This window comes from Vigna angularis, chromosome 2 (assembly GCF_016808095.1).
Source record: "Vigna angularis cultivar LongXiaoDou No.4 chromosome 2, ASM1680809v1, whole genome shotgun sequence".
Lineage (NCBI taxonomy): Eukaryota > Viridiplantae > Streptophyta > Magnoliopsida > Fabales > Fabaceae > Vigna > Vigna angularis.
This window is the reverse complement of record NC_068971.1, coordinates 38,288,303-38,315,546: the sequence shown is the minus strand read 5'-3', so window position 1 is coordinate 38,315,546 and position 27,244 is coordinate 38,288,303. Positions and strand designations below refer to the sequence as shown.

At 30.4% G+C, this 27,244-nt stretch overlaps 1 protein-coding gene across 1 annotated transcript; it reads left to right on the top strand.

The window, feature by feature from the left end:
• Positions 1-22,258: 22,258 nt before the first annotated feature.
• Positions 22,259-24,200, top strand: LOC108330652 (zeatin O-glucosyltransferase). Its single transcript, XM_017565156.2, has one exon. It carries the CDS (start codon positions 22,470-22,472, stop codon positions 23,919-23,921), a length of 1,452 nt encoding a protein of 483 aa, XP_017420645.1. The 5' UTR covers positions 22,259-22,469; the 3' UTR covers positions 23,922-24,200.
• Positions 24,201-27,244: the final 3,044 nt, after the last annotated feature.

Sequence of the window (27,244 nt, the reverse complement as noted above, 5' to 3'; positions counted from 1 at the left end):
TATATGCAGGAAGGTGAAAAGTATATTTCGAAATATTGTTTTTAGTGAAAAATATGTTTTTAGAATTATTTTTAAGAGTTGACTTCAGAAATCCATTTTCTGGACAATGACTTACCCCTTCCGGAATCCCCTTTCCACATAACGGTTTTTCTCTTCTAGAAAATATTTTCGGAAAACTTAATAGTCAAAATATCAAATCTCCTTGGAGACAAACTATTAATTTTAAAATTTTAAAACGAAATTTAGTAACAATCAGAAGGGAAAAGATATAACACAACACTCCAATCAAAAATCAACATCAACATCATCATTTATTTTGTTATTAAATTCGAAAACAAATGAGCGAACAAAGCAAGAGCAACAAATTGTAGTGTTGCGAATTTTTGTGTGTGGGTGAGAGAGAAACAAATTGGATAAGTGAGGAAGGTTGATTAAGGTTATGTGAGTGTTTCTGAATTTTTCAATTGGGGCTACTGTAGGGATGACAGAGAGAAGGTTAGAGTGAGAGAGATGAAAGAGAAAGGGTTGAGGGGAATGAAGGATGAAAGATGGGTGAGTAAGGGTTTGGGGTTTTCTTGTTTTTTTTTAGTTTTTAGAATTAAAATTATTCAAATACTCTTGACCTTAAAACTTAGAATTCATAATATATAAGGATATTTTTGTCTACTAAAACCTGGTACACTTTGGTAAAATGTACCAATTGAAAAAAGAGCTTACATATGTTAGCAAACCCATATATATATATATATATATATATATGTATATATATATGTATATGTATATATATATATATATATAAGTCTTGTATTTCAAACACATGTTACTCGCATTTATATTAGAAACAATTCAAAGGGTCTTCTTTCACTTTAAATCTTTTGTATTCATTCTTTCAATATCGTTCAAGAGACATTGGGAGAAGATTCTCTGATACCAAAGTCAATTCATTTGATTGTTCACATATTAATGTTGTAGTAAATGCAATCACCAACTTCAAACCTATATTTTAAAGATTTCGAAATGCATCTTTGATTAGCAACAACCTAATTTTGACCTAATTTATGATAATCACTATTTACCTTAAGTTAATTAGCAATAAAGTTAATCTCCCTCTTAACTAGTCGTTCATTCTATCTCCAAGACTGTGGGAATGGTTCGTGGAGGAGTCCCACTAATGGTTGACCGTCTGGTTTGTGGTTGACCAGACGATCATACAGTACATAGGTCCCCCAAGCCCGAGCCTATCATGGCAGACGAAAGGATTTGTAATGGGCCTTATGTTGTTCAATCTCTTTTGAAGTAGCCACGACCCTAGCCGCTCGTTTGGTTGGCCTCTAGACGGTTCGGTTGAACGATTAATGATTTTCAAAATTTTAAGGATGCCAACCGAAATTCGCAGAGTCTTGTTCCAACCAAAATTCGCAGAGTTTGATGCTGTGAGTTGTTAAATATGGCTTGATCCAACAGTTGAGGATGAATGATGGAGAGGTCCCATTTTGCTATAAATACAAGTGTACATCGCTTGTCATTTTCACCTTTTCCTTCAACTTTTCTTTACCAATCGATTGTCCAAGTCTTCTTTGTCTTTCAAGTAAAAATGTTGACTATTGATTTGTCATCATCTTAAGAGTCCGTGGGGAGGGACGACTGAGGGTATGTTGATGACACATTATCGTCATCGGTGCCATTATCAGTTTCTTCTTCGATTTTAGAATCAATCGAGCAAGAGTCAAATTCAGTTGACACTGTAAATACTAATAAGGTCGCTTAAGCTGTTTTTCCTGAGTTAATTTTGACATTAAAAATTGATATGTGGCTAATTAGCACCTCCCGATATGACGTCAATGTTTTGTTTTTACATTAAAGGCCAAAAATAATAAACATCAAAGCCCATTTTTATACCAGTAAAAGGGTCCAAATGTTATCCTTCACTCCAAATCTCTTATATTAGTTCATCCAATATCTTTCAGAGAACATCTACAAAAGATGTTATGATACTAAAGTATGTTCGATGTTTGACATTTCAGATATTAATGTCATAATAAATGTAATCACCTACCTCTTTATGTCTCAAACCTATATTTATAGTTTTGGAAATAAGTTTTTGATTAACAATTAATGACCTAATTCTAACCAATAAGTTGTAATAATTCTTTGCTTTAAATTAATTTACATTAGAGTTAATTTACATTATATATTATAAATTAAAAAAATGTATATTAAAAGTTACAATTATATAAAAGAAAGTTGTAGCAGTAATACATTTAGTATAATATTGGAATTATTACACGTGTAATAAATATAGGACGGGACCATATCAATTGACAATAGGTATCAATTGAAGTTGCTTTTTGTACGAAATAAATTGCATGTATGGTTGTTCTTTAGATGTCTAGTCTCTAATTGAATAGCTTAAGAGCAAAGAGTGCATAATGACAATGATGTTCTAATTCTCGACATATAGGATTGAAAAGATTCTTTAAACTCTTGCTAGGGACTGTGTGAACCATTAATATTTATTTTCCTGAACACCTATCAATTATTTCCCATCACCCACATATAATGTTCCAAATCTAGCTAACACTTAGCACCTTTCAATACCTATAATATTAATCTAGAATAATATCAAAATATCATTTAAAAATTAAGGTTAAATATAATATTATATATATATATATATATGTATATATATTATCTTTATTAGTGTATGTAGATATTTTTTTAGTGATAGTATGAAGGAGTTACCAAATTTTAGACATATCGTAAATATATTTAATGTTGAAATAATACTTGTTAAGTTTTAAAGTGCGAGTTTGAGTCTCTAATTGGATAAAAACAGTTAAGAATGTGTAAAAGAATTTATAAATTAATTATTTTAAAGATTGTTTTTTATTAAATATGATATATTAATGTTTGATTTATTCATGATTTATCGTATTACATTCGTAAATATTTTTTTTATAAAAAGGTTAACCACAACTACAATAATAATAATATTTTTACTATTATAATAATAATTATTATTATTATTATTATTAGTGTGGTGATGCTGAAGCATAATTTTTATCCAAATTTTCGTGCTAGAATGGAATCTCCCACTCTAGTAGGAATTTGTCAATTCAATCATATGCGGATAGGTAACATGATGAGCTTTATTGCTTCTCAAAAATATTATAAATCTATGTAAAGAAAATATTCTATGATCATAAAAGTATAAATGCTAAAGGTGTATTCAATTACGATTTTTTAAAATAAAAAGTCAAAAGAACTCTTTATAAATAATATAAATGAGTTTTGAATCGATGTATTTTGAATTTTTAAGGAAGAATATAAACTTGGGTAATATTTAGTTCTTACTTTTATAACATATAAAAATATTGTTGGTTCTTTAAAATGAATTTTAATAATAGCATTTTTTAATCAGTAAAATATTATAAATAAGTATTTTAATCCACACAATATAGTATCTCCTAAAGCCTCTTTCTTTTTGCTATTGGTTCAAGCTTTTCATTCTTCTGTCAAACATTATCCATCATTATCCTTTCATCAAGCATTCATGTGCATGTGTAGCACCAGAATGACATGAAGGTAAAATTGAAAAAAATAAATAAAATAGTATCTTATATTAGTCATAACAATTGAAAAATTAAAATGGTTGTGTTTTCCTTATCTTTTACTTTTATTTGCTAGAATTTGACTAAAATAAAACATTTTTTATTGATGTTTTTTAAAAAATACAGTATTGTATTTAACTTTAAGTCTAAAAAGGTTTGAAAAGATATATCAAAAGTTAAAGAAAAAGGTGAATGTGCAACTAACTAACGTACATGTGGGGAATAGCCAAGTGGAGACATCTGCAACACTGCAAATGAAAAACAACACTTTTACTTCACAATATAAAGGACACACGTGCCTTGTAAATAAGGGATCACAAAGCTCTTGATACCAATAATACTTATTATTCTCCAATAAAATTGTACGTGCTACTCAGTCTCCTTATGTGGGTATTGTTTAAAAAGCATCCACAAATATTTTAAAACTATATCTGCAAAAGAAAATATTTTATACATTTTAAAAATAAAATTTAAATAAAATTATAAAATATATGTCTATATATAATATAATATAAATTAAATTAAATATAAATTAGAATTTAATTTTAATTAAATTTAATATTAAAAAATATTATTTTATTTTATTTTAATTAAATTTAATTAAAAAATATATAAATTTTTATTTTATTTTTTGCGAATAATGGGTATCCGCAGGTTGGATAATATACTATTCGTACCCGACCCGTTTAAAAGTGGATATTAAAATATCCACTATCCATTATTTACGGATAGTAAATATTCGAAAATAGTAACTACTCACTGTAGATTTTCTCCACATATATCAGTGTTTGTGAATTTTTTTTGTCATTTTTATAATAAAAGTGTCAATGTTCCTTCGATGGAATGCAAAATTCTGCAAAAATATATAAGATAAGTAATGAAAGTGAATAAAGGTTGCACAATTTTCAAGTAGATTTTAAATACAAATCCCACAAAACTTGGAAAAATTGCTCCATTAACACTTTTGTATGCGAAATTATTCTTAATTATTTGAATGTATTATAAATGATGGATTAAAATCTGAAAAGAAGATCATACGAGGAACTGGAGTGGTCCACAATAGGTTGTACTTGTGTTGTTTGATTGGATAATGGTAAAACGAATGATCAACTTTCACGTTTGAACTCCTTTACACATGTTTCCATGGACAATCATAATTTCTGGACCATATCAAAAGTATGTTCAAAAGTTTGTCCAACATTTCGTGCAATTAAGTTCTTCTTATCTTATCTCATTCTTTTTTGCTAAATATTTTAACAAACAAAATGAATGGATGAAATCTGAAAGAAAACGAAAGATATTGGTTAGGGTTGCTTTTACTTTTCAATATAGAAGAAAAAAGAAGGAAAAAATAAAATTATATATAAATGTATATATAAACAAGAGAAACAAGTCATGAATAATAAGATGTAGATTTCACTATATTGGGCTTCTTTATTCATACGAAGGTTTGATTAAATTAGAGAATATAAAGACTAATTTTGAAGGAGTGGAAAAACAAGGTAATGAAGAAAAAGTAAAAAAAAATATGAAAGTGTTTGGATTGGAAGAAAGTGAAAAAAAAATTAGTGGAAAGTGAAATGAAAGTTTGTAATGGTAAAGGATTGACGTGATAGAAGAAAATATATAAAAATAATTAAAATGATATTTATATTAGAATATATTAAAATAAATTATCAACATTTAAATAAATTAGTTTTATTTCATGAATTATTTTAATATTTTTATTTTAATTATAAAACTAAAAACTGTAAAATTATAAAATTATAAAATTATAAAATAACGATATAGTAAATTATAAAATTATAAATTTATAACTATCCAATGCAATAAAATAGTCATATCACTTAGTTATCAGCCACATCATTCAATTAGTAACCATATTACAAATTTAGTAGAAAAAATACATAACAAAAATTTTATATCAGTTATTTTCAACCTATTACATTAGTTAAATAATTGATGTGGATGCATGTAGAAAGTAAAAAACCTATTACATCGGTTAATAATAAATGTAAAATATATCTTTATTATATCAATTATTACGGTAAATCAATGTCAAATAGTGATAAATTTCACACAAATTTTTCATACATAACATTAATTTCTAGTCATAATTGATGTAGTATCTTTTCTTTATGAGAGATACTACATTGAATGTCCATAGAATCCATGTTATATATGTGTTCTGTAGAATATATAACATCAGTCATGACTATAATCAATGTTATATGTTAATTTTTTTAATAAAATTTACATTTTTACATAAAACTCAACCTTCAATGTTATATGTTGATTTTTTTAATAAAATTTACATTTTTACATAAAACTCAACCTTCAATCAGTTGCGTTTTTGTACCAAATTCAAAAGAAAAATTAACAAAATTTAATAAACTAAAACACAATACCAAACAACTATATTACAAAACAATGTCTAAATACCACATGAACTAAAACACAACACCAGACAACTATATGACAAAGTAATGAATAAGTATCCTTCAAAACATTCTTCTTGATAATAAGTTAGATGTTTCTCATTCTTATCAAAAATTGGGCTACCCTTTATTTATTTCTTTAATTATGTCAATGTCCAATGTGCTCTCCATCCTATAGAATATTTGAAATACAAAAGAAACATTATTTTTGATAATATCATATGAAACATGTGTAATTGATTTTATGTATCTATTTATATTGACTTAATACCTACTCCAAGAGTCAATAATACCAACACAAGTTATGACTCATATCGAATGCATGACATAATAATCACGTTCATAACTTCCACATTGTCTATTTTACTAAAATATGAAATTAAAATGTAAAACAAAAAGATTTTAATAGTTTGATTGGAGTACTAAATGTATATTTTACCAAAGTAAATTATGTGACCAGGAAGTGGATTTACCATCTAAGATATTGCATACATTAGCACTAAAAAAAATCATTATTAGTAATTACAATACGTTATATGATGTAAAATAATAATGCACATTTGAACTAAAACATACCTTGTACCACAACTTTCATGTCTACAATTGGCTTTTTATGCAATAAAAAACCACACCATATTATTATTAGTCGAACAAATAAGCATCAGTAGTCAATGAGACCTAAAATATATGACTTTCTTGGTGGTGTTAGTTTATTTACGCATTATAAAAAAGCACCATTTAAATCTTCTTTTGGGATTGTTGAATAAACAAATGAATTAATAACAACTAACATAAAAAAAATGTATATAATCTTTAAGTATTCAATTTAATAGTAATAAGTTTAGAAAATATTAAGAATGATACATCATAAATCACTTAATATTGTAAACAATTTATTGTTAGTTTTGATAAAAATTAAAAAGTAAGAAACTACTTAAATATGTTTATATGAGAAATATTATATGTATGTGAGAAAAATATGCATGAAGATTTAGTCAATCAAGAAAAATTAAATATATTTAGTTAGTCAAGGATTTTAACAGCCTATATTGCTAAGTAATTTTTCTATATAAACAAGTAATCAAGTTTATTGAATTTTTTTATAAAATATATTTAGTCTGATTAAAATGTTTGTATATAGTTATTTGACAAATAAAAAACACTTAGATTTGTAACAAATTATGAGTTAATTATATTTTTTCTTGTATTCAAAATTAATATTTTTTTATAAAAAAAAAAATTCATGAGTTGACCTAACTCATAAGATTTTTGTAGATATTTTGGTCTTGTGAACTTTTTCTGTGGAGGATTTTTTGGTCCTGTAAATTTTTCTGATCTAACATCATTGGTTAATGTCAAACTGTATTAAGAAAGCCAAATTTATGGGTTTCATAACCACTAAATACATTAGCTACCACCAAAGTACTTACATTTAGACATAACATTAACTTAACAAAGGTAAGTGATTATAATACATATGTAACCATTGAGCATCCTTTCATGGGCTAACTTCAACTACATATAAAACTTCAAATACAAAGGCAAAAATCATGGATAACTTATGAGCAATTTGTTGCTTTCTTAGCATGGCATGGGGGAATCTTACTGTCTCAGGAAGGAAAAGGGAAAGCCCATCAAGATCTAGAGAATATAGAGAAGTTAATGTCACTCATGCTAATGGAGATGATGACATGAGATATCCGTGAGAAAACATTGAATTTGTGATAGAAATTAAGCATTATGAATATATTGGTGGAGTTTAAGGGACTTTTGGAACATGGATACTTGGTTTATGTTTTGTGTTTCATTTATTGCTTTTAATACCACCCTATGAATCTTGCCTATGAAATAAGACTTGATAGACAAATTTAATATAAGTGGAAGTATCAATTTAAAATACAATAAAATTATCATTGTTAACATGAGATATTAGAAACAAAACAAAAATTAGAAACAAAGCAACACAAAAATTAAAAGTGAAAAGAAGTATTATTCATCTTTGAAAAACCTGATCCATATTAAAGGAAGATGTTGATTTACTACTTAACCAAAATGAGTGGAATTTTATCGATGTTTGTGTGTTAATAAATTTCACTAAAATTTAAACTATTGAATTTGTTTTTGTTGAAACTTTATTACCCTATTAAATAGACCACTACAATGATATATTTTGATAGTTCAAATTGCAACATATTAGAAAATCAAATTATACTATTCATGATACGTGTAAATTTCCCTAGATGATTAAGAATAGAGTATGTCTTTCACTATTTATTTAAGTATAATAATTAGTAAGTATAATCTTTATTGTCTCTTACATATTTATAGTTTAATAATAAAATTTTAAAGGTGAGAATAAAGATGACAAAAAAAATTCGATATATAAATAATGAATCTATAAAAGTTAAAATAAAAAAAATATGTATATGTGAATATTTTGTAAATAAAATCTACAAGTAGTATTTCAGAATATTTATTATCTACGAGTTATGAGTAGCAGATATATTAATGTCCACTTATAAACAGATCAGATACAGGTATTATACTATCCGTATATATATGAGTATCCACTACCTGAAAAAAAAAATAAAAAAATATATTTTATTAAATTTAATTTAATTAAAATAAAAATTAATTTATATTTTGTTAGGTTAAATTTAATTAAAATTAAAGTTTAATTTGTAATATCCCATAATCTCACGCTTGAAAATTCATAATTTATATATTGTAACATTACATTTACGGTAACATCCCGTAATCTCACACTTAAAAATTCATAGATGATATATGTCTATACATGTTTTAAACTCAGATTTCAACTACAAAATTATAACTTGAGTTCTTCTACTTTATTCTTCTATCTTTCTCTTCATTGGCACTGAGTCAAACGACATTCCTTCATCTGCTCCCGTATAACGAATTATACGATCATCGCACATACGCAAACACAAACACAAACAAGTAGGGTGAACTAACATGCAACCGATCATTTATAAAACACACATATTTACTTTGATGCACTCAACAAACCTCATATAATAATTATGTGAGACACACACATACCATCATACAACAATCGCATCATAGATACTCATCCCACAATACCGCAATTACTAATCGACACTCATCCCACAATACTTAATAGACATCCTTTCCACAATACTCAATAGACACTCGTTCCACAATACTCAATGGACACCCATTCCACAATACCCAATAGACACTTATCCCGATGATATGTTGATGAGCAGTCAACGGGAGGTTACAGACTTGAGATGCCTTCTTAGTCCTCAACACTATGTCCAAAACCGGCACATAGACCAGGATCTCCTGCCCCTCTCACCACATAATTCATCATTTCTGGATGATTATTAGAGTATCAGGATAACCTCCAACTTCAGGACCCTCAACATCAACATATACACACATACCATGGCATTACAGAATCTCTCCGCGAGACTCATACCATGCTCACATTCCTCAACTCATATTATATCATTAAGAAATCTCCCCATAATACTTATATCATGTTCAGATGCATAAATTCAAATCCAATATAATAAATTACAATCATCACAGAAATCATACAAACTGAATATATTACAAAATAAATTAACAATACTAAAATATCACCATAAATGGTCACCGGAGAAGAATCAATTGTTTGACGAATCAAACTCATCATAAACGCCAATACATATGACTTGTCACAATTTACTGGATTGGACCAGGACTACTCTATGATCAGGGATGTACCAACTCCGGTTTTTAAGATTCCTCTATCCTACCATCACAATTATAATTCATAATTCCATATCTACCACAATAACATGAATCCATCAGACATTTTCATTCCAACGAGATATATTGCATAATAATTTAACAGTACTCAATCTGTACAACAAGATTTAAGTTAAAAACATATCGAGTAGACTTCCAAGAAAGAGAGGTGTGTCACAATGGACAACTTAAGTACCAAGTCTTTCCTTGCTAAAGTGTTCCTCAACTAGTTTTTAACAAATTTCTTATTTACAAATTCAAAACAACAGCATATAATATTAACACCGAAATTTAATATAGATAGATATACAGTAAGCATTAACAACATATAATAGTAATAAAACAATACTAAATCATAATATAAAAGCTTAGAAAGGTTAGCTCCCCTACCTCTATTCCAGACTTCTCTTGCTCTGAATTTGTTTTCCTCGAAAACTCTCCAGAACCTCTACTCTTCTTGCAACTAAAAATTTCTTCCTAACTCTTTCTTCTCTATTTCTCAAGGTTTCTCACTTGATTCTTCCTCTCTTTGTGAAAAATAGTCTCCCCTCTCATGGCTATTTATAGTCCAAAAATTTTACTATTCATCAATTTTTTAATATTATTTATTATTTTAATATTATTTATTATTTTAATATTATTTTATTATATTAATATCTTAATCACCACTTACATAATGGATTCCTCAATAATGCCTTCAAATCTGAATGTTTTCTCCATTATCAATATTTTAAATTTTATTTTACTTTTTCGTTTTTTTTTTAATTTTTTTTAACAAAAAGGTAGAAAAGAGTTTGAACCCATCACCAAAATTTTCTACCAATTAAGCTATAAAAATTTCTTATTTAACTTTCCACATTTTATAAACTTATTATATTTTCCATTCACAAAGAAATCTATTACTACTAGTAATAAAATTGTTACTGTGACATCCCAAAAATACAGTCATCAACCATATATTAGAATAATCACATATAATAATAATTCAGTACAGTTTTCCAAACCGAAGGAACGAACGTCCAAGGACGAACGTCCTTACAAACAGTTACAAAATAAAAAGCCGAACACAGGCAGAAACTGACCGAACGGTTTACACATGAAAATACCGAACGACCGAACGTAACTTAAAATGAAAGCATGAGGTGGTCGAACGACCACTCAGTTCAACAACTACACTACCAGCCGAGCGTCTCACTGCTCGGTCTTCACTTCAACTTCAACCAGATTCTCATCGTCCAACGCCTCTTCCAAACGCTCGTCTCCTTCTGCTCACATCCACACGGATGATCATTGCAATGACAGGACGAACGTACAAAACGAGACAACACAAGGAAAAACGCAGGGTAAGCTTATGTAATTTAACTCATGCATCAACATATAACTCACGTAAACAGTTCATCACACATGTACATTTCAACGCACGCAAACATAAAGCTCAATACACGACTGACCGTTCGGACTGTATGAATTCTGCGTAGTTACAGGCGTTCGCGCACCCGGGTGGTGTGGTAACTGGCATCCTCATCAGCTGCCACCCGAGGTTAGTCAGTTCCGTCCAAAGTACCCCTAAGGACGAGGACCTCCTACCGTTCCCACGCATGACGTACCCCCTCTACTTGAGGACGAGTACTCACAGAACATCAGGATCGAACAGCCAGCATTAACTTCCCACAGTCATACTTTACAATTTCCAACATTTATCCATGAGTCGTTCCTACCTGGAACGCTCGTTCAAAAGTCACAACTTTCTTTCCATCTCATATACTTTTCATCATTCACTATTCATCATTCTATATTCATTTTCATCATTTATAGGAAGACCATCAAAAACCGAACGTTCTGTCCCCAATAAGACCGAGGACGAACGCTGTGAACGGGACTAAGATGACGTCCGATCCAGATCAGAATACCAGAGTCACGATTACGTTCGGGAATAACCAAGTAATGTCCTGTTTCATTGGACGAACGTTATTTACCATGAGAATCAGTTGAATGAACTGACTCTCGTGAATTCAAACCAATACTCCAAGAATGTTCTAAGTGTGGAGGCCCTAGGCAAAATACTTCAAACGCGAACATCACAAGATTTCAAGGAAACGTTTTTATAAAAATTCTCATACTGAACCCACTGTCAGTCAATGACCGAGCGTGGAAATCTGAAGTTGGATGTACGCTATTTTATGAGACTAATTTACGAGAAAGAGTACGAGCGCTCAGTATAAGACCGAGCACCATTTAGAGCGAGCGCTCAGTATAAGACCAAACGCTACTCAGTACGAACGTTAGGTGTGAGACCGAATGTTAATAACCTTAAAATAATAGACTTCGAGAAATATTCTAAGGGCTGTTAAGATAGTATTTACGAACGGAAAATATACTATTTCATATATATATATATATATATATATATATATATATATATATATATATATATTTACAAAAGAATGGAGTTTATCAAAAATACCAGATACAACAGTGCTTGGCCGAACGCTCAAGCAAAGTATTTTAGCACGAGGACGCTCGTCCTCAACAAGGGATCTATCCAAATGAAAGAATCCCACTTCCGCTATTTTTATCAGGAAAACCGAACGGTCAAGGACCGTTCAGCAACGAACGCATATGATCATAGGGAAAGTTTCTTATTTAATTTCTTTTACATTCCAGTTCATCTCTCATCAAAATCTCAAAATTTCATTCGTTCATATCAAACCAACTCTCATATTTCATATGATCCATATCATCAAAATCTCATATATTTCATATATCATACGTAAACTCAATCATATTTCATTTCCACTTATGTATACAACGAACGTTCATGCAACTCAATCACAGCAACATCATGCATTATACTCATGCAGTCAAATAACGAACGTTCACACAACACACATCAAACCAGTTAAATTAAATAAGCTTCCCTTACCTTAGAATGACCGAACGTTCACAAACGCACAAATACACTTCTCCACTACAGATTCTCCTACCGTCAACGCTCGTTAATCCAAACTACACAAACGAACCCCGACACCAAATCAGATCTACTCATTTTTAAGAATGGTGATCAACGTACGAACCCAGAACTGGGTTTGCATGCCAGTATAACGAACGACAAAAAGGGAGGACGGACTTACCAGTCCAGTTTCTCGAAACGAACGGTTCCTCTAGAAGCTCTTGACGCCGCGTGTCCTTCTACGGTGCCGGAACACTGGTCGGAGGAGATTAAACGGTGGTTCCCTTAAAGAGAAGGTTCAGGAATATAGAGAGAAGGAGGAGAGAAAGAATTCCCAGAAGTGTCACAGGGAGGTGCGTGCAGAGGGAGTGGAATTATTTCAGAACTCAGCTTTTGCTTCCCACTCCGCCAACGCACGTTCCCACTCTGGCAGCCACGTGCTCTCCACTATTGGTGTTTGACAGCCCATGCCGAACGGACGTCCACTCCCAGCCGAACACGTGCAATCCACTACCGGTTTCCACTACCGGTTCTGACTCAGCTCGGCGTGCGACAGCTGGCGTCCGTTAGTGGGTGTCAGCCTTCTGCGGTCGCCACGTGCGTTGCTGAGGTGGCGCGCTCTCCGGCTGCCACGCGGACTCCACCAGCGCTCATCATTTTCGAGGCCTGACAGTTACTATTAAGGTAAATATTTTCTATGGGTCTTACATAATTTATATTATATTTTATACATTTCTTTTATAATTTTATTTTAAAAATTTATAAAAATGTATTTTTTAAAATATTTTTGAGTACTCACGGGTAATTTCAGATTTTAAAATATCTGCAAATATTTTTTAAACAAGTATTCACATAAATAGCGAAACGGATGAATTTTTTTTTTTTTATTGGTCGAGCAACGGATAGACATTATTTGTATGTGATCCAATCCATTATCATTAAGTGAGATTCAAACACTTGAAAATATTATCATACTATCATTTTGCTTGTGTAAATGTATAAAAAAACGTGATTTGTCAATAATTACAAATTTTACACTCATGAATGAAGTAAAAAAAATAGTAAATTTTGGGATTTATGTAAAAGGTATCGTAACAAAGAGATAATATCTACGAGGTCATTCAAAACATATATGAGTTATAATGTATTATCATATCATCCTTTAAGTTGTGTAAATGAATGAAAAAAAATGTTTTTGTCAATGGTTACAAATTGTACACTTATACACGAAGCAAGAGGAAAAAGTAGTAAATTTTGAGACTTATGTAAAAGGTATTAGCAATTTTTTTCTTTTTACAGCCAGTAGGTACTACTAATCTGGAGAAGGAAATAATAAAGTACTCATGATGAAAAAATTGTGAGCCACGAGTATGATTTTTTTCCCTTTTATCAAATCAAGTAGATTTCTCCTAAAAGGAATAGATGGTATTATTATATTTAACCATGTGATTTTGACTTCTTCAGAAATATTATGTTTAAGTGGTTCACATGATAAATGTACACAATTAGTTATACATATTTAGAGATTGCAGATTTGAATAGTTGATGAGTTGGTCTCTAAAAGATTTTAAAAATGTTGATTTTTGTCAATAATTTTATTACTAGATGAACGAATTCCCACGTTATATCTTTGACATTTTTCTATTTCTTAAATATCTTTCTAAATGAGGTGCAAATCAATACAATACTAATCAACTTGAAATATATTAAAATTCATTTTATTCTTTACTCACAAAATTAAAAATTAAAAAAAAAAATAAGAAAATATATTCATAAAAACTTTTAATGAACTCTCTAAGGTGAAGTTGGCAAAGTTAGATTACAAAAATCGATATAGACTTAATTCGACATATGAAGAAACTACACATGATCTGTCTATCAATGGGTACTAAAAATGATTTTGACACGATTTAAAAATAAAATTATAAAAGTAAAGTATACTTTCTTAACTTTATTAAATTTAATTTTAATTTTATAGTTAATATATAAATTATAATATGTGTGTTTTTTTCAAAATATAATATTATTAATATTTAAATATCATTATTATTTCATAAAATGAAGTAAATTAACCTAGGTCCATTAATTTAAATACTTGATTAATTTAAATCACAATTTTTCCGTCACTCCTTTTATAGACCTTTCAGAAGCAAATAATTGGATGGAGCATATTTTATATTTTGACAGTTGTCAAGAAACTTATAAATGAATCAAAATACACGTGAGGGTCTTCTCTCCTTTCTAAACCCTTAAATTTGGATGTGTTACGGAGAAAGTATTAATAACATATTCTGATTCTCACAATTTTATTTTCGTTTGATGGAGAGTTTATTTATATTAAGTATAGCCGAAAAATGAATATGATGTAATTTTTTTTATGGAAAATTTAATGTTAATTGGATAAACATAAATATTGTAGTATAAAAATATTAAATAAAAATTTATAAATTCTGATAATAAAAAACATATAAAATATTAATACAATTATTTAATATATTAATTATACGTATATTTACATAACAATTGAAACAACTAAAGTTGTTAAAAACTAAAGAGCTTCTAACAACATGTCTAAACTTATAAGTATTCATCTTCCCACAAAGACATATCAACACCTAACTCTTCCTCTACTCATACCAAGATGTGATAATTGCAAAAGAGAAATAACCTACAAAAGAAAATAAAAGCAGGATAAACTAATTTTTAAAGAAAAACTTCATAAAACAAATTAAGCATATCACATACTAGTCTAACATTTATAAAGTACTATAATTCATATAAACATACATACAATTGACTCTAAACTCAATTATCCGAATATATGTTTTGACATAGGGCTTTATTATAGATGTGCACTCTTAATAGTATTTATGCTCTGTAAAGTCATAAACACAAGGGTTATTACCCTACTACTCACGAGGTTAATCTTTTATGCTTAAAACTAAAAGTTCCCGGTAAAGACCTCTTGCAATTCTCTCCCCCACCATATTAATCTCTATATGAGTTAAATGGACAGTATATCAAGATACCTACTTTCTAAATTGTCATATGTCAAGCATACATTAAACATCATAAAAAAATAGAACTTCTCCTTGAAATTCTCCCAAGAACCATATCATACGTAAGCATATCAAAGGTTCTCATATACATTCATGCAGTCATTATACTCAACAAAAATTATGAATGATACTGGTCAATATCAAACAACCAAAGGAATGAGCCAAAACAATTATATAAATTGATGCTTAGGGTGGCTCTTAGTGCGAAACCTCTCGCACAAAGGTGGCGCTCAGCAACAATATTGTCACCCAATGCTGGACCTTTTGCAAAAGGAGGTGTTCAATGACAGCTCTAACACTTAACATCATTTTGTTGGGTACAAACAAAGTCCCACATCGGATAAAATATGAAATACACATGGGTTTATATATACATAAGATATATCCCTTAGTAAGAGGCCTTTTGGAGCGGTACCAAAAGCAAATCCGTGAGGGCTTAGCCCAAAGCGGACAGTATCTTACTAATGGGGTGACATATGGAAATGCGTGTATATTAAACCCACACAATATCTGGTATCAGAGCCCGGTTCAGGTCTGGCGACCAAGAAAAAAAAAAACCTTTCGCCATATGGGAGGTAGAAGAACCATAACCCTTTGTTTGAAGGGAGGATGTTGGGTACAAACAAAGTCTCACATCGGATAAAATATTAAATACACATAAGATATATCCCTTAGTAAGAGGCCTTTTGGAACGGTACCAAAAGCAAATCCGTGAGGGCTTAGCCCAAAGCGGACAATATCTTACTAATGGGCCTTTTGCACAATCAATCTTATGCTCAACGCCACACTAGTACTACTCACCACCATATCAAAAACATCAAATTCACATTTCTGACTTATTACTTAGTTTAAAAATAGTTTTCAAGGTCAGAATGCATAGCAAGTTAATCAAATGGTCAAGTTCTCAGTTCCCTAAATTACCACGGTTTAAACACAAAACAAACATTCAATTCAATTAACTAACCATATCATTCAATTCAGCACAAACAACAATCATATTCAACATATCAATTTCAATAAGCAATATCCAACTCACACACATTAAAACATCTAGCTTCCGTTACTTGATAGATAACCAAACAACTTTAAGGGTCCTATGACAACTCAACAAGCACAAGAAACTTTATCTACTCCTACGAACAACAGAAACATGATTAGGGCATATTGATAGGACTAGTAAGTAAAGAGTCTTATAGAAGACTCAAGCCTCACACGCAAGCTAGAACCGCTCACATGCATAGAAAAACTCACAAACAAAGGAAAAAAGTAGAAACAAACTTGCACTTTTGTAGAAATTGATCTAATAGAGTTGAAGATCTCACCTCAAGGATTACTCGAACAGTCTTTGATAGAATTTCTAGAGTAAAGAGCTCTAGAAAAAAGAAGTTTAAATAGATGGTGTGATTTTAAATAAATACTCATTTATAAAAAAAATCTATTTATACTTTTAAACTTTTAATATCAAAATAACTGAGTTTCATTATTTAAATCACATACGATTTTGTATATTCTTTACAAGTATAAATGATTTTTTATTTTTTATATTAAATATAGAAACAAAAATAAATATGTTATATATGTCTCGTTTCTATCTTAAATTATTAAAATACTTTTAATATCTTACGGAATCTATAAAATTTAGTATTGGTATTAACTTTTCTTTAATCACAACTTGTTTTAAGAATAATCAATATTTATTTCTTTATACAATCATTTTAATTTTATTAATTTATTATTTGATAATTATATCATTATAAATTTTTTATATTTAACATTAAGGAAAAAGAAGATGTGTATTTTCTAACCTTGATAATATCATGTTTTTTTTATAATTATTTTTTTATAAAAACTATTTTTTAATAAATATCTAGTATAGTAGAAGACGAAACAAAAAGTTCATTCTCATTAATGTAAAATTCCAATTTTAGTATCTTACAACTAATAAAATAAGGTGCTATAAAATTGATAAAACAAAATAGATAGTCACAAACTATAAATATATTATATTAATACCGTTATCGAAAAAATAAACTATACTAATAAAACATATATTTGAACCAACTAAAGAACACTATTACACAACTATGAAGAAATACTCTACAACATCATTATTCTCTATTAGAGATGCATCAACTCCTATCCCTCACCTGTGATCATCATAAAAAAAACAAACAACATACAAGGATAACAAGGTAAGCTAAGTGCAGAAGAGTTTTCATAAACAATGAAATCACATTAGATAAAACCTAAACATGAATTAAATACAATAAAGAATATACATAAACAACTGACACTAAAATCAATTATCCGGATACATGTCTTTGACATTGGATTTCATGGTAGGTGTTCACTTGCAGTAGTATTTGTACTCTATAGAGTCATAAACAAAGAGGTTATCACCCCACTACTCACAAGGTTAGTCCCCTTCGCACTTAAGACCAAACCAGTGTCCATAGACTATGACCTCCTACGATTCTTACCACATACCTCATTCTACTCTATTTAAGTGTGAATAATTATTAGAGTTCAGGATACCTCCTTGTTGAACCTCTAATGTCAATGCATACACAAAATACATCACCACAAAGAATTGCTTCTTGAAATTCTCACAACACCATTACCACATGTATCCACAACCATGTTCTCGTTCATAATACATATTAAACATACATCATATCCATAGTAATCCATTTTAAACAAAACAAAGCAATTAGAAAATCAAAACTTACACATTGGCACTCATAAGTGGCCCTTAACGTAAGACCTCTCACAAAAGAGAGCACTTAATGAAGATCCTGACACTCAACACCAAACCTTTTGGAAAAGGTGACACTCAACGGTAGTTGTGGTGCTCAACGTCATTCTTCTCACAAAACGTCTCACTCAGTGACATCATTTTGTTGCTTAATGACCTAGAATTAAATTGTTCCACACCTATAGTGAAAAGTGGCGTTCAAGGTTGTTTTGTCATCGCTTAGCGTCAGAGCATTCAAAAATCGGTGCTTAGCGCCAGAGCATTCGGCAATACAAACCTAACACTTAGTGGTCTAGAGTCAAAGTGTTCTCAGACTTGCACAAGGAATCGACACTTAGTGTCATATGGTAATCGCTTAATGTTATACCAGAATGCAATATAATCAATTATATTATTTGTGGAAAAAAAGAACTTGTTTAGAGGATCAAATTTGTAATCTCTACTTAATGCTTGGTTCAAAAATAGTTTTCAATATAAAATGCATACCAACTTGCTCAAATGATCAGATCCTAAGTTCTTCAATTCAACACCAATTAAGACAAAGCAAACAACACAAAAACATAGTAAGATTTCAGCAACTCAAACACCAAATCAACAATTCAACATATTCATATCAACCAAATGTGCATTTTACCATATTTATCACATCTATAACTTTAAAACAAAGCAATTAATTTTTCTTACCTGATAGATGATCAAACAACTCGATATACTTAAGAATACCCTCTAAAGCACAAGAAGCTTTATCTACTCTTATGAACAACAGAAACGCGATCAGGACATACCATTAGAACCAATGATTAGCAAAGACTCTTAAAGATGACATAGACGTCACATGCAACTCTAAATAGTTCGCATGTAAAGGAAGACAAAATAGACCATAAAGAGGAGTAGAAAACCAACTCACTTTATGAGAGAAACTGATCGGATGAAAGTGAAGAACTCGCCTTAAGGATCACTCTAATGGTCTCGGATTTTCAAACTGACAAGTAGAGAAGGATAACCCTTAAAGAGAAGTCAAAGAACACTATAAAAATTGTTTTTAAAAGTATTGTGCCTTTTAAATTATGAAACTCATTCATAAAAAATCATTTATATTACAATATTTTAATATTAAAATAATTGAATCTCATTATTTTTAAACAAGTATTAGTTTTCAAATGTTATTTACTATGATATAGGATGAAAATAAATTTTTATTTTTGAAAGACTCAAAGTTAAATATGAGGATCAAAATAAATTTTTATTTCATAGATAAAAATAAAATAGTCAAACTCATACCCATCCTCATTATTAATATTAAATTTCATTTATTATAATTTATTTCAACCTCACATTGAAAGGCAACATAATAAATATATTTTTTTAATTTCTTGATAATTTTAGGACTAAGAATGGCCACATGCAATTAATTGCATTCTAGCTTGTGGAGTTTACCATGGAAAAAAAATCTAACAAAAGTACATATTAAAAATTACATCTTAATTAGTACTTTATTTTTCCAAACTAAAATACTTCATTTTTATTTTCTCCTTAAATCGAACAGCTAATATTACTACTTTTATTAAATTATATATATATATATATATATATATATATATGTCTATTTGTTATCTGTTCCAAAATGGTATAAAACTTGAAATCTCATTGGTTCATCAAATAAACAGTACAAATAGATACATCTGATTCTAAGCCATAAACATTTGTCCCAAAAGGTACATGAGAAAGCACATGGGACTTAGTCACAACCAACAAAGGTGAAAAGATATGGAAAGGCATCTTTAAATGTGATTAAACTCGAGGTGTATGGAATATAGATGGTCCAACTCAAAATATCAAATAAAAATTTACTCTTAAACTCTGTAAAATAAATTACATATTATACAAGGACTAAAATAAAAATTATCATATCTTATAAAGACTAAAGAGGAGATTTTAAATTTTACAATATGAAAAGTAAAATAATTAAGCACCAAAATCACAAGCCCATTTTAGGAGAATTTTTTTTTTAATAAAGAACAGATTAAAGTTTATTTAAGTAATCTGTTAGATTATAAGAACAAAATTATTAATAATATTAATAAAGGTTTTGTATGAATAATTCTGTAGAAAATGAAAAAGAAAGAAATGTAATTAATGTGAAATTGTTATGTGGGGTTGGTATTTGAAGTAACCCACTATACCATTCAAAAAAAGAAAGTATCCAACTACCAATTGGGACATAAATTAATATAGGATGAGTCAGATACAGCTTACACCACTGTGGGCATTATTATTACAATGGACCGTAACCAAGTAAAAAATAAAAACGAGAGAACGAGGTTGTTCTTTAGTACTATTTATTGTTTTTTTATGTTTCACCCTTATCAAAGATGGTAATGGAGGCTAGCGCACTCGAGTTAGACTCGACTCACACTTTGTCCATAAGATAGGATTGATATGCTGAAGATACTAGTTTGTTTCGCATTGGAATTGTTCTCACTCCTGGGTCTATCCGCATACTTAGATTTAAATTTTTTCTTAACTAATGTGAAATTTTATATTTTACAAAATTTCTTTTTGTTTTTCACTTATATGTATTAGTTGAATAGTTTTTGCTAATTTTATATTTGATTCAACATTCTTAACAAAACGACGAAATGGTTAAAACTTTATATTATTACATTCTCATCAAACTTAAATAGTTATATATAAAGTGATTGAGACCAATATCTGAGTGTATTGTTACAAGACAAGGAGAAATCATGAATGAGACTCTATGTTGTGTTTCGTGAGAGAAAGAAGAACGCAAAAAAGAAACAAGAAACACATAACAAAGAATGAGGTGAGTAGACGCATTTGGAGAAAAAATTAGGGTTTTGAATTGTTTGCAGGTCAGTAGGTCAGTCCGCCCTACCCGTTGCACGCTTGGTTGGTATATAGATTATGTAGATGGGTTTATGCAAGCTAACAAGCTCAGAACCCCATGTCACTCTACGTTTTTCACTATAAGTCTATCGATCAATTTTTTCAATGTTTTGAACTATCGATTGCACTATTGTGATATATATATATATATATATATATATATATATATATATATATATATATATATATATATATATATATATATATATATATATATATTATAGATTTTGGTAAATTTTCTTTTTTTTAAATATAATCAATGTTAAATAATTTTATAGGTTTTTTCAATTCACTTTAAGAAATAATTATTTGTTTATAGACTTACTTGTAAAGTAGCAAAGGTAGTTATACCGGTATCAGGTTGGTCTCACCATCAAAGATAATGCACATCTATTTATTAGTTAATGTGACTATGAGATATTCTTTGTATAGATGTGGTCATAATATTGTGGTTTGATATATAAGTTATGGTTGATTTTGATTTCTTACAAGAAATAATTCATTCTAATTTCCTCAACTAATTAATTTTCCTTTTTGAATTTTGAAGTGTAATACTGTTATGAAAAGTAAACGAGTGAGAAAGGATATCTACAAACAAGATAATACTTTTCAAACTTTCATTTAATACAATTAGACATATATAAACATAAAATCATTGAATAAATTAAAATTAGTTTTTAAAATTAAAAATAAAACATCATCTTCACTTTAGAATTTTTAAATAAGATCGTGACATCTTTATAAACATTGAAATTAGCTCACACCCAAAAATCCATCAATCACTTTATTACAACGAAATGCGGGACGCGTGTCCAGGCTTGGAATCTAACCCATATATGGTAAAGAATTTGTATGGAAAAAAGTGGTGGCCAACATTGGGTTTGGTTTCTATAAATAGCAAAGAGAAACTAGGTGCTAAGAAGCATTGAAAACAGTTTTTGTTTAGTTACCTACTTTACCACCTCTTCAATGGCTTCTTCGAGCTTTGAAAGTTCTCCCATGGCTTCCAACTACAAAAGCAACAAAAAAAGGCACAACAATGGCATCTTCCATCCACCCACCCCAGTGGTGGTGGTGGTGGTCCCTTTCCCTGCACAGGGCCACCTGAACCAGCTCCTCCACCTCTCTCGCCTCATCTTGGCTCACAACATCCCTCTCCACTTCGTCGGTTCTCCCACACACAACCGCCAAGCCATGGTTCGAGCTCAAGGTTGGGATCCAAACTCCTTTCCCCACATTCACATTCACGACTTCAATGTTCCTCCTTTTCTCTCCCCTCCCCCAAACCCCAATGCCCCAACCAAATTCCCCTCCCACCTTCTTCCCTCCTTTCAGGCCTCCGCAAGCCTCCGTGGACCTGTTTTCTCACTCTTGCAGTCACTCTCCCTTGTCGCCAAAAGGGTCGTCGTCATCTACGACTCTCTCATGGCTTCCGTGGTGCAAGATGCCATCCATGTCTCCAACTGCGAGACCTACACTTTCCACAGCGTCTCCGCCTTCACCATGTTCTTGTACTTTTGGGACGTAATGGGGAAGCCTCCGGTGAAAAAAATGTCCCACCTAGTCCCCGAAGTTCCCACCCTTGAAGGCTGCTTTACCACCCAGTTCCTTGATTTCATCACCTCTCAGTATGTGTTTCACAAGTTCAGCAAAGGGATCATATACAACACCACAAGGGCACTTGAGGGACCTTACATGGAGCTGATAGAGAGGATCATCAGCAGCAAGAACCACTGGGCTCTGGGGCCATTCAACCCCTTGTCCATTGAGAAGAGTGAAAAAAGGCAGCACTTTTGCATTGAGTGGCTTGACAAACAAGAGGAAAGGTCAGTGATGTATGTGTCCTTTGGGACAACAACAAGCTTCTCCCAGGAACAAATCAATGAGGTTGCAACTGGGTTGGAGAAGAGCAAGCAAAAGTTCATTTGGGTGTTGAGGGATGCTGACAAGGGAGATGTTTTCAAGCATGGTGGTGATGAACTTGTTCTCCCAAAGGGGTTTGAAGAGAGAGTGAAAGGCATTGGGTTGGTGGTGAGAGAGTGGGCACCCCAATTGGAGATCCTTAGCCACACTTCAACTGGGGGGTTCATGAGTCACTGTGGATGGAACTCTTGCATGGAGAGCATCTCTATGGGGGTGCCAATAGCAGCATGGCCTATGCATTCTGACCAACCTAGGAATAGAGTTTTGGTGACTGATGTCCTTAAGGTTGGAGTGGTGGTGAAGGAATGGGACCACAGAGATGAGTTGGTGACAGCATCAGCTGTTGAGAATGCCGTAAGAAAATTGATGGCAACAAAGGAGGGTAATGAGATGAGACAAAGGGCAATAGACCTCAAAAATGTCATCCTCAAATCCAGGGATGAAGGAGGAGTTTCTCGGATGGAATTTGATGATTTCATTGCTCACGTCACTCGATAGGTGTTCTTTTCATCCAAATCCACTCTATCTTACGTCTTCACACTCTTTCATAAATAGCAAGAAATAAGTATATATTGGGAGTAGTTGGAGCATTTAGAATAGAATAATAATATTTTCACATAAACATTTTCCTCGAAAATATATATCGTGTGAATGCAAAGATAGGATTCCTACCTTTGTATTTCCGAACTACTGTTTTCTCGTGTCTAGATTTGTATAGACACCGAGATGAATTACATTTATAAAATATCAATATCAGCATGTTTGCTTTTAGTTTTACATGAGTGTGTGTCAGGAAGAGCTTGATTCTGGAATTATCAATGTGAGAGTTTGAAATAAGGTTATGTTTGTATATTGTGATTGAGACTTTGTTAAATGTTGAATGTTACCGGTATTATAGACTTGAAATATGAACAGAAGAATGACTTTCTAGCAGAGAAGAAACCACGTGAAATACATGAATTGTATTACAAGCATTGCTCAGTACAATGAACTACTGAAAGAATAGTACAAATGAAAACACATGAAAATAAATCATTATGACAGGTTTTGGTGGGAGTTTGAAAAATTGACCATATATGCCCTTCAATTAGTCTATTTTTGAATGATATGCCTTTGCATCAGTTTACAAGAGTTGAAGGACATATAATCTATCCAGAAATCTATCTTGAGTGTTGTATCGGTATGGAAGTCGAAAATCACACCTTGACAATTTAGTTCAGTCACTTCTTTTAATTTCCTTTCACTTTTTTTTATGTTTTATAGACTTTTTTTTGGTAGAATTTAAATTTGAACCGGATACTTATTAAAGACACTATTATGCTCAAATTAGTTTTGAGTGACTGATTAGTTATTGAACTTAAGTCTTAAATGTTCAATAAATGTAACTACCTATTTCTTTACCTTATTTCTGTATTTATAGGTTTTGAAGTGGACTTTTGATTAGGATTGACCCAATTGTGACTCAATATCATCTAAATATGTTTTTATCTTATTAATCAAGAAATGAGATTCTTGGACCGAACACTCAAATGATTAATGTTCGATCGTTTGATTTACCTAGTTGTGGCTTTTCTTAGAATCGACTTCCTATATAATTGATCGACTAATAGACGTAAAACGATTTTTCCACTGTCTTATCATCTATTTACATTATTTTATATTAGGTAATATGGTTTTTTTTTTTCATTTCATGGTGCGAAAATCTTTCTTTTTTTCACTAAAATTATAGTTTCATTTTATCAAATTTATCGATTTAAGTTAATTTAAAAATATATAGATGAATTTAGATAAATAATTATTGAACTGACCAACTTACACTCAATTGGTGACTTGTTTTCGTTTTACAGATTCAAGTAATAGTTTTTGTTTGAAATTGTCACTTAAGTTCTTAAAGAAAAAAGTGAATTCACTTAAAGTGACTTTCTCGATTTAAAAAAACTTCTTTCTTTTTGTAATGTATTTTTTAAAAAAGTTAAGTTTATCATGTGTAAACTAATTCTAACTATATAAATTTAAGTTATTGATGTAATTACTCAAAAGCACCAAATTTATATTTTTTTTTCAATTGTAGTGTTATTTTTAAATGTATTGTTTAGATATTTAATTATTTTAAGATGTATTTATTTGTTTTTTAGATGATAATTTTTTTTTAATCTGGGCTTAGGTTGATTATTTTATCATGATGAATTTTGTTAATGTAATTTAAAAAACAGATCAAAAGTAAAATAAATTATGGCAAATATTTAAAATTACGTTAAATAACGTAAGTGTAGATAATATTTTAGAATAAATCAAATTGAAAATAGTGAATAAAATAATTATTAATATATAAATTCCAGTTATTTATGTCATTAATTAAATTATTTATGTAATTTATTAATTTAAAGTATTCAATGTGTTAATGTTTCATGCAAATTTTTTTAAGGGTGTTATTGTTCCATGCAAATCATTTTCTTTGATATCTTACTTAGTGATGTTTATATAATAACTAGTAAGTCAATGGTTGGACGCACGTAAGGTACATGGAGTGTTTTCCAAGTAGATTCATGGTTGGACACTTATAAGGTACTTAGAGTATTTTTTAAGTAAGTTTATGGTTGGACATTCATGCTCGAATTTACTAAATAGTCACATATGTTAATGTTTATGCTCAAATTTACTGAATAGTCACATATGTTAATGTTTATGCTCAAATTTACCGAGTAGTTACATATTCAGGCATTGGACACAAATTTACTTAGTAGTCGCAAGTTTGGACGTTATTTATGTACTTATGAAACATGTGGAATTTATATATGTAGTGTGCCTTGTCAAAACCTTGTCCTATAAAACCTATTTTAGGAAAAATTTGAGCTAAGGAAAAGAAGTATACACTTTTTTTGCATCGTTGTGCTATAAAATAGTAAAGTAAAAGTTAAATGCTTGAGGTATTTATGATGTCAAGGGCCTCATCCCGTGTTATATTAAGCTCAATAGTGTGTTCTTTGGAATATTTCTCATGCCACATACACAATCCCATACATCACACATAAAATTCGTCTTTGTTTTGAGGTATTTTTTATGCCACAGGTCTCATCCCGTAATTCTCATATAAAATTTACCTCAGTCAATTTATTATCTATATGTGTAGAGTTCCCACATTTTTGTGGTTTGAATTTGCCTTGCATAAAATATTATCAGTGGACTAATCCAATTTGGACTTTGAGTATAATTGTTGATCATCTATCTAATCATCGTCATGTTTTATTTCTCATATGAGAAACAATTTGCATGTGGTCAGCATTATCATGCTTCTTGATCTGAATTCTGAGTGTAGACTTTTGGTACTTGAGTTAAGTCTTTAATTTTTGACCAAGAATCTAGATCGATCTCATCTTAGTCCTCCCTATGTAGTGTTGTTATCTCTAGTCAAAGGTATTGCTCATTGTCTTTGCTTGATACCAGAAGTTGCAAAGCCTTTGATGAAGGGGCATTATGAGAAATTTCAAGTTTATCTATTCTTGCTTCTCTAAGCTTAAGCTTGTTCTTTTACTCACATGTTGTAACGTTGTGAAACTCTTTGGTTTGCTACCTTTCTCACATTCGATACTCTTCTCATCTTTCATGTCTAAGTTTAGATCAAGTTAGCAGCCCTCCTTGTTGCGTTCCTCGTCAAAGTGTTGTCTTATCAAACATTAGCCGCGAGTAATTCCATTTTCCTATAAGGAAGGTTTTGGTTAAGCTTTGGACTTTTAAGGAAGGATTATGTAAGTTCATAATGGTACCATCTAAATTGCCATCTACAATACAAACGTTTCTAGAGGAAAATATTGTTGAAAGTG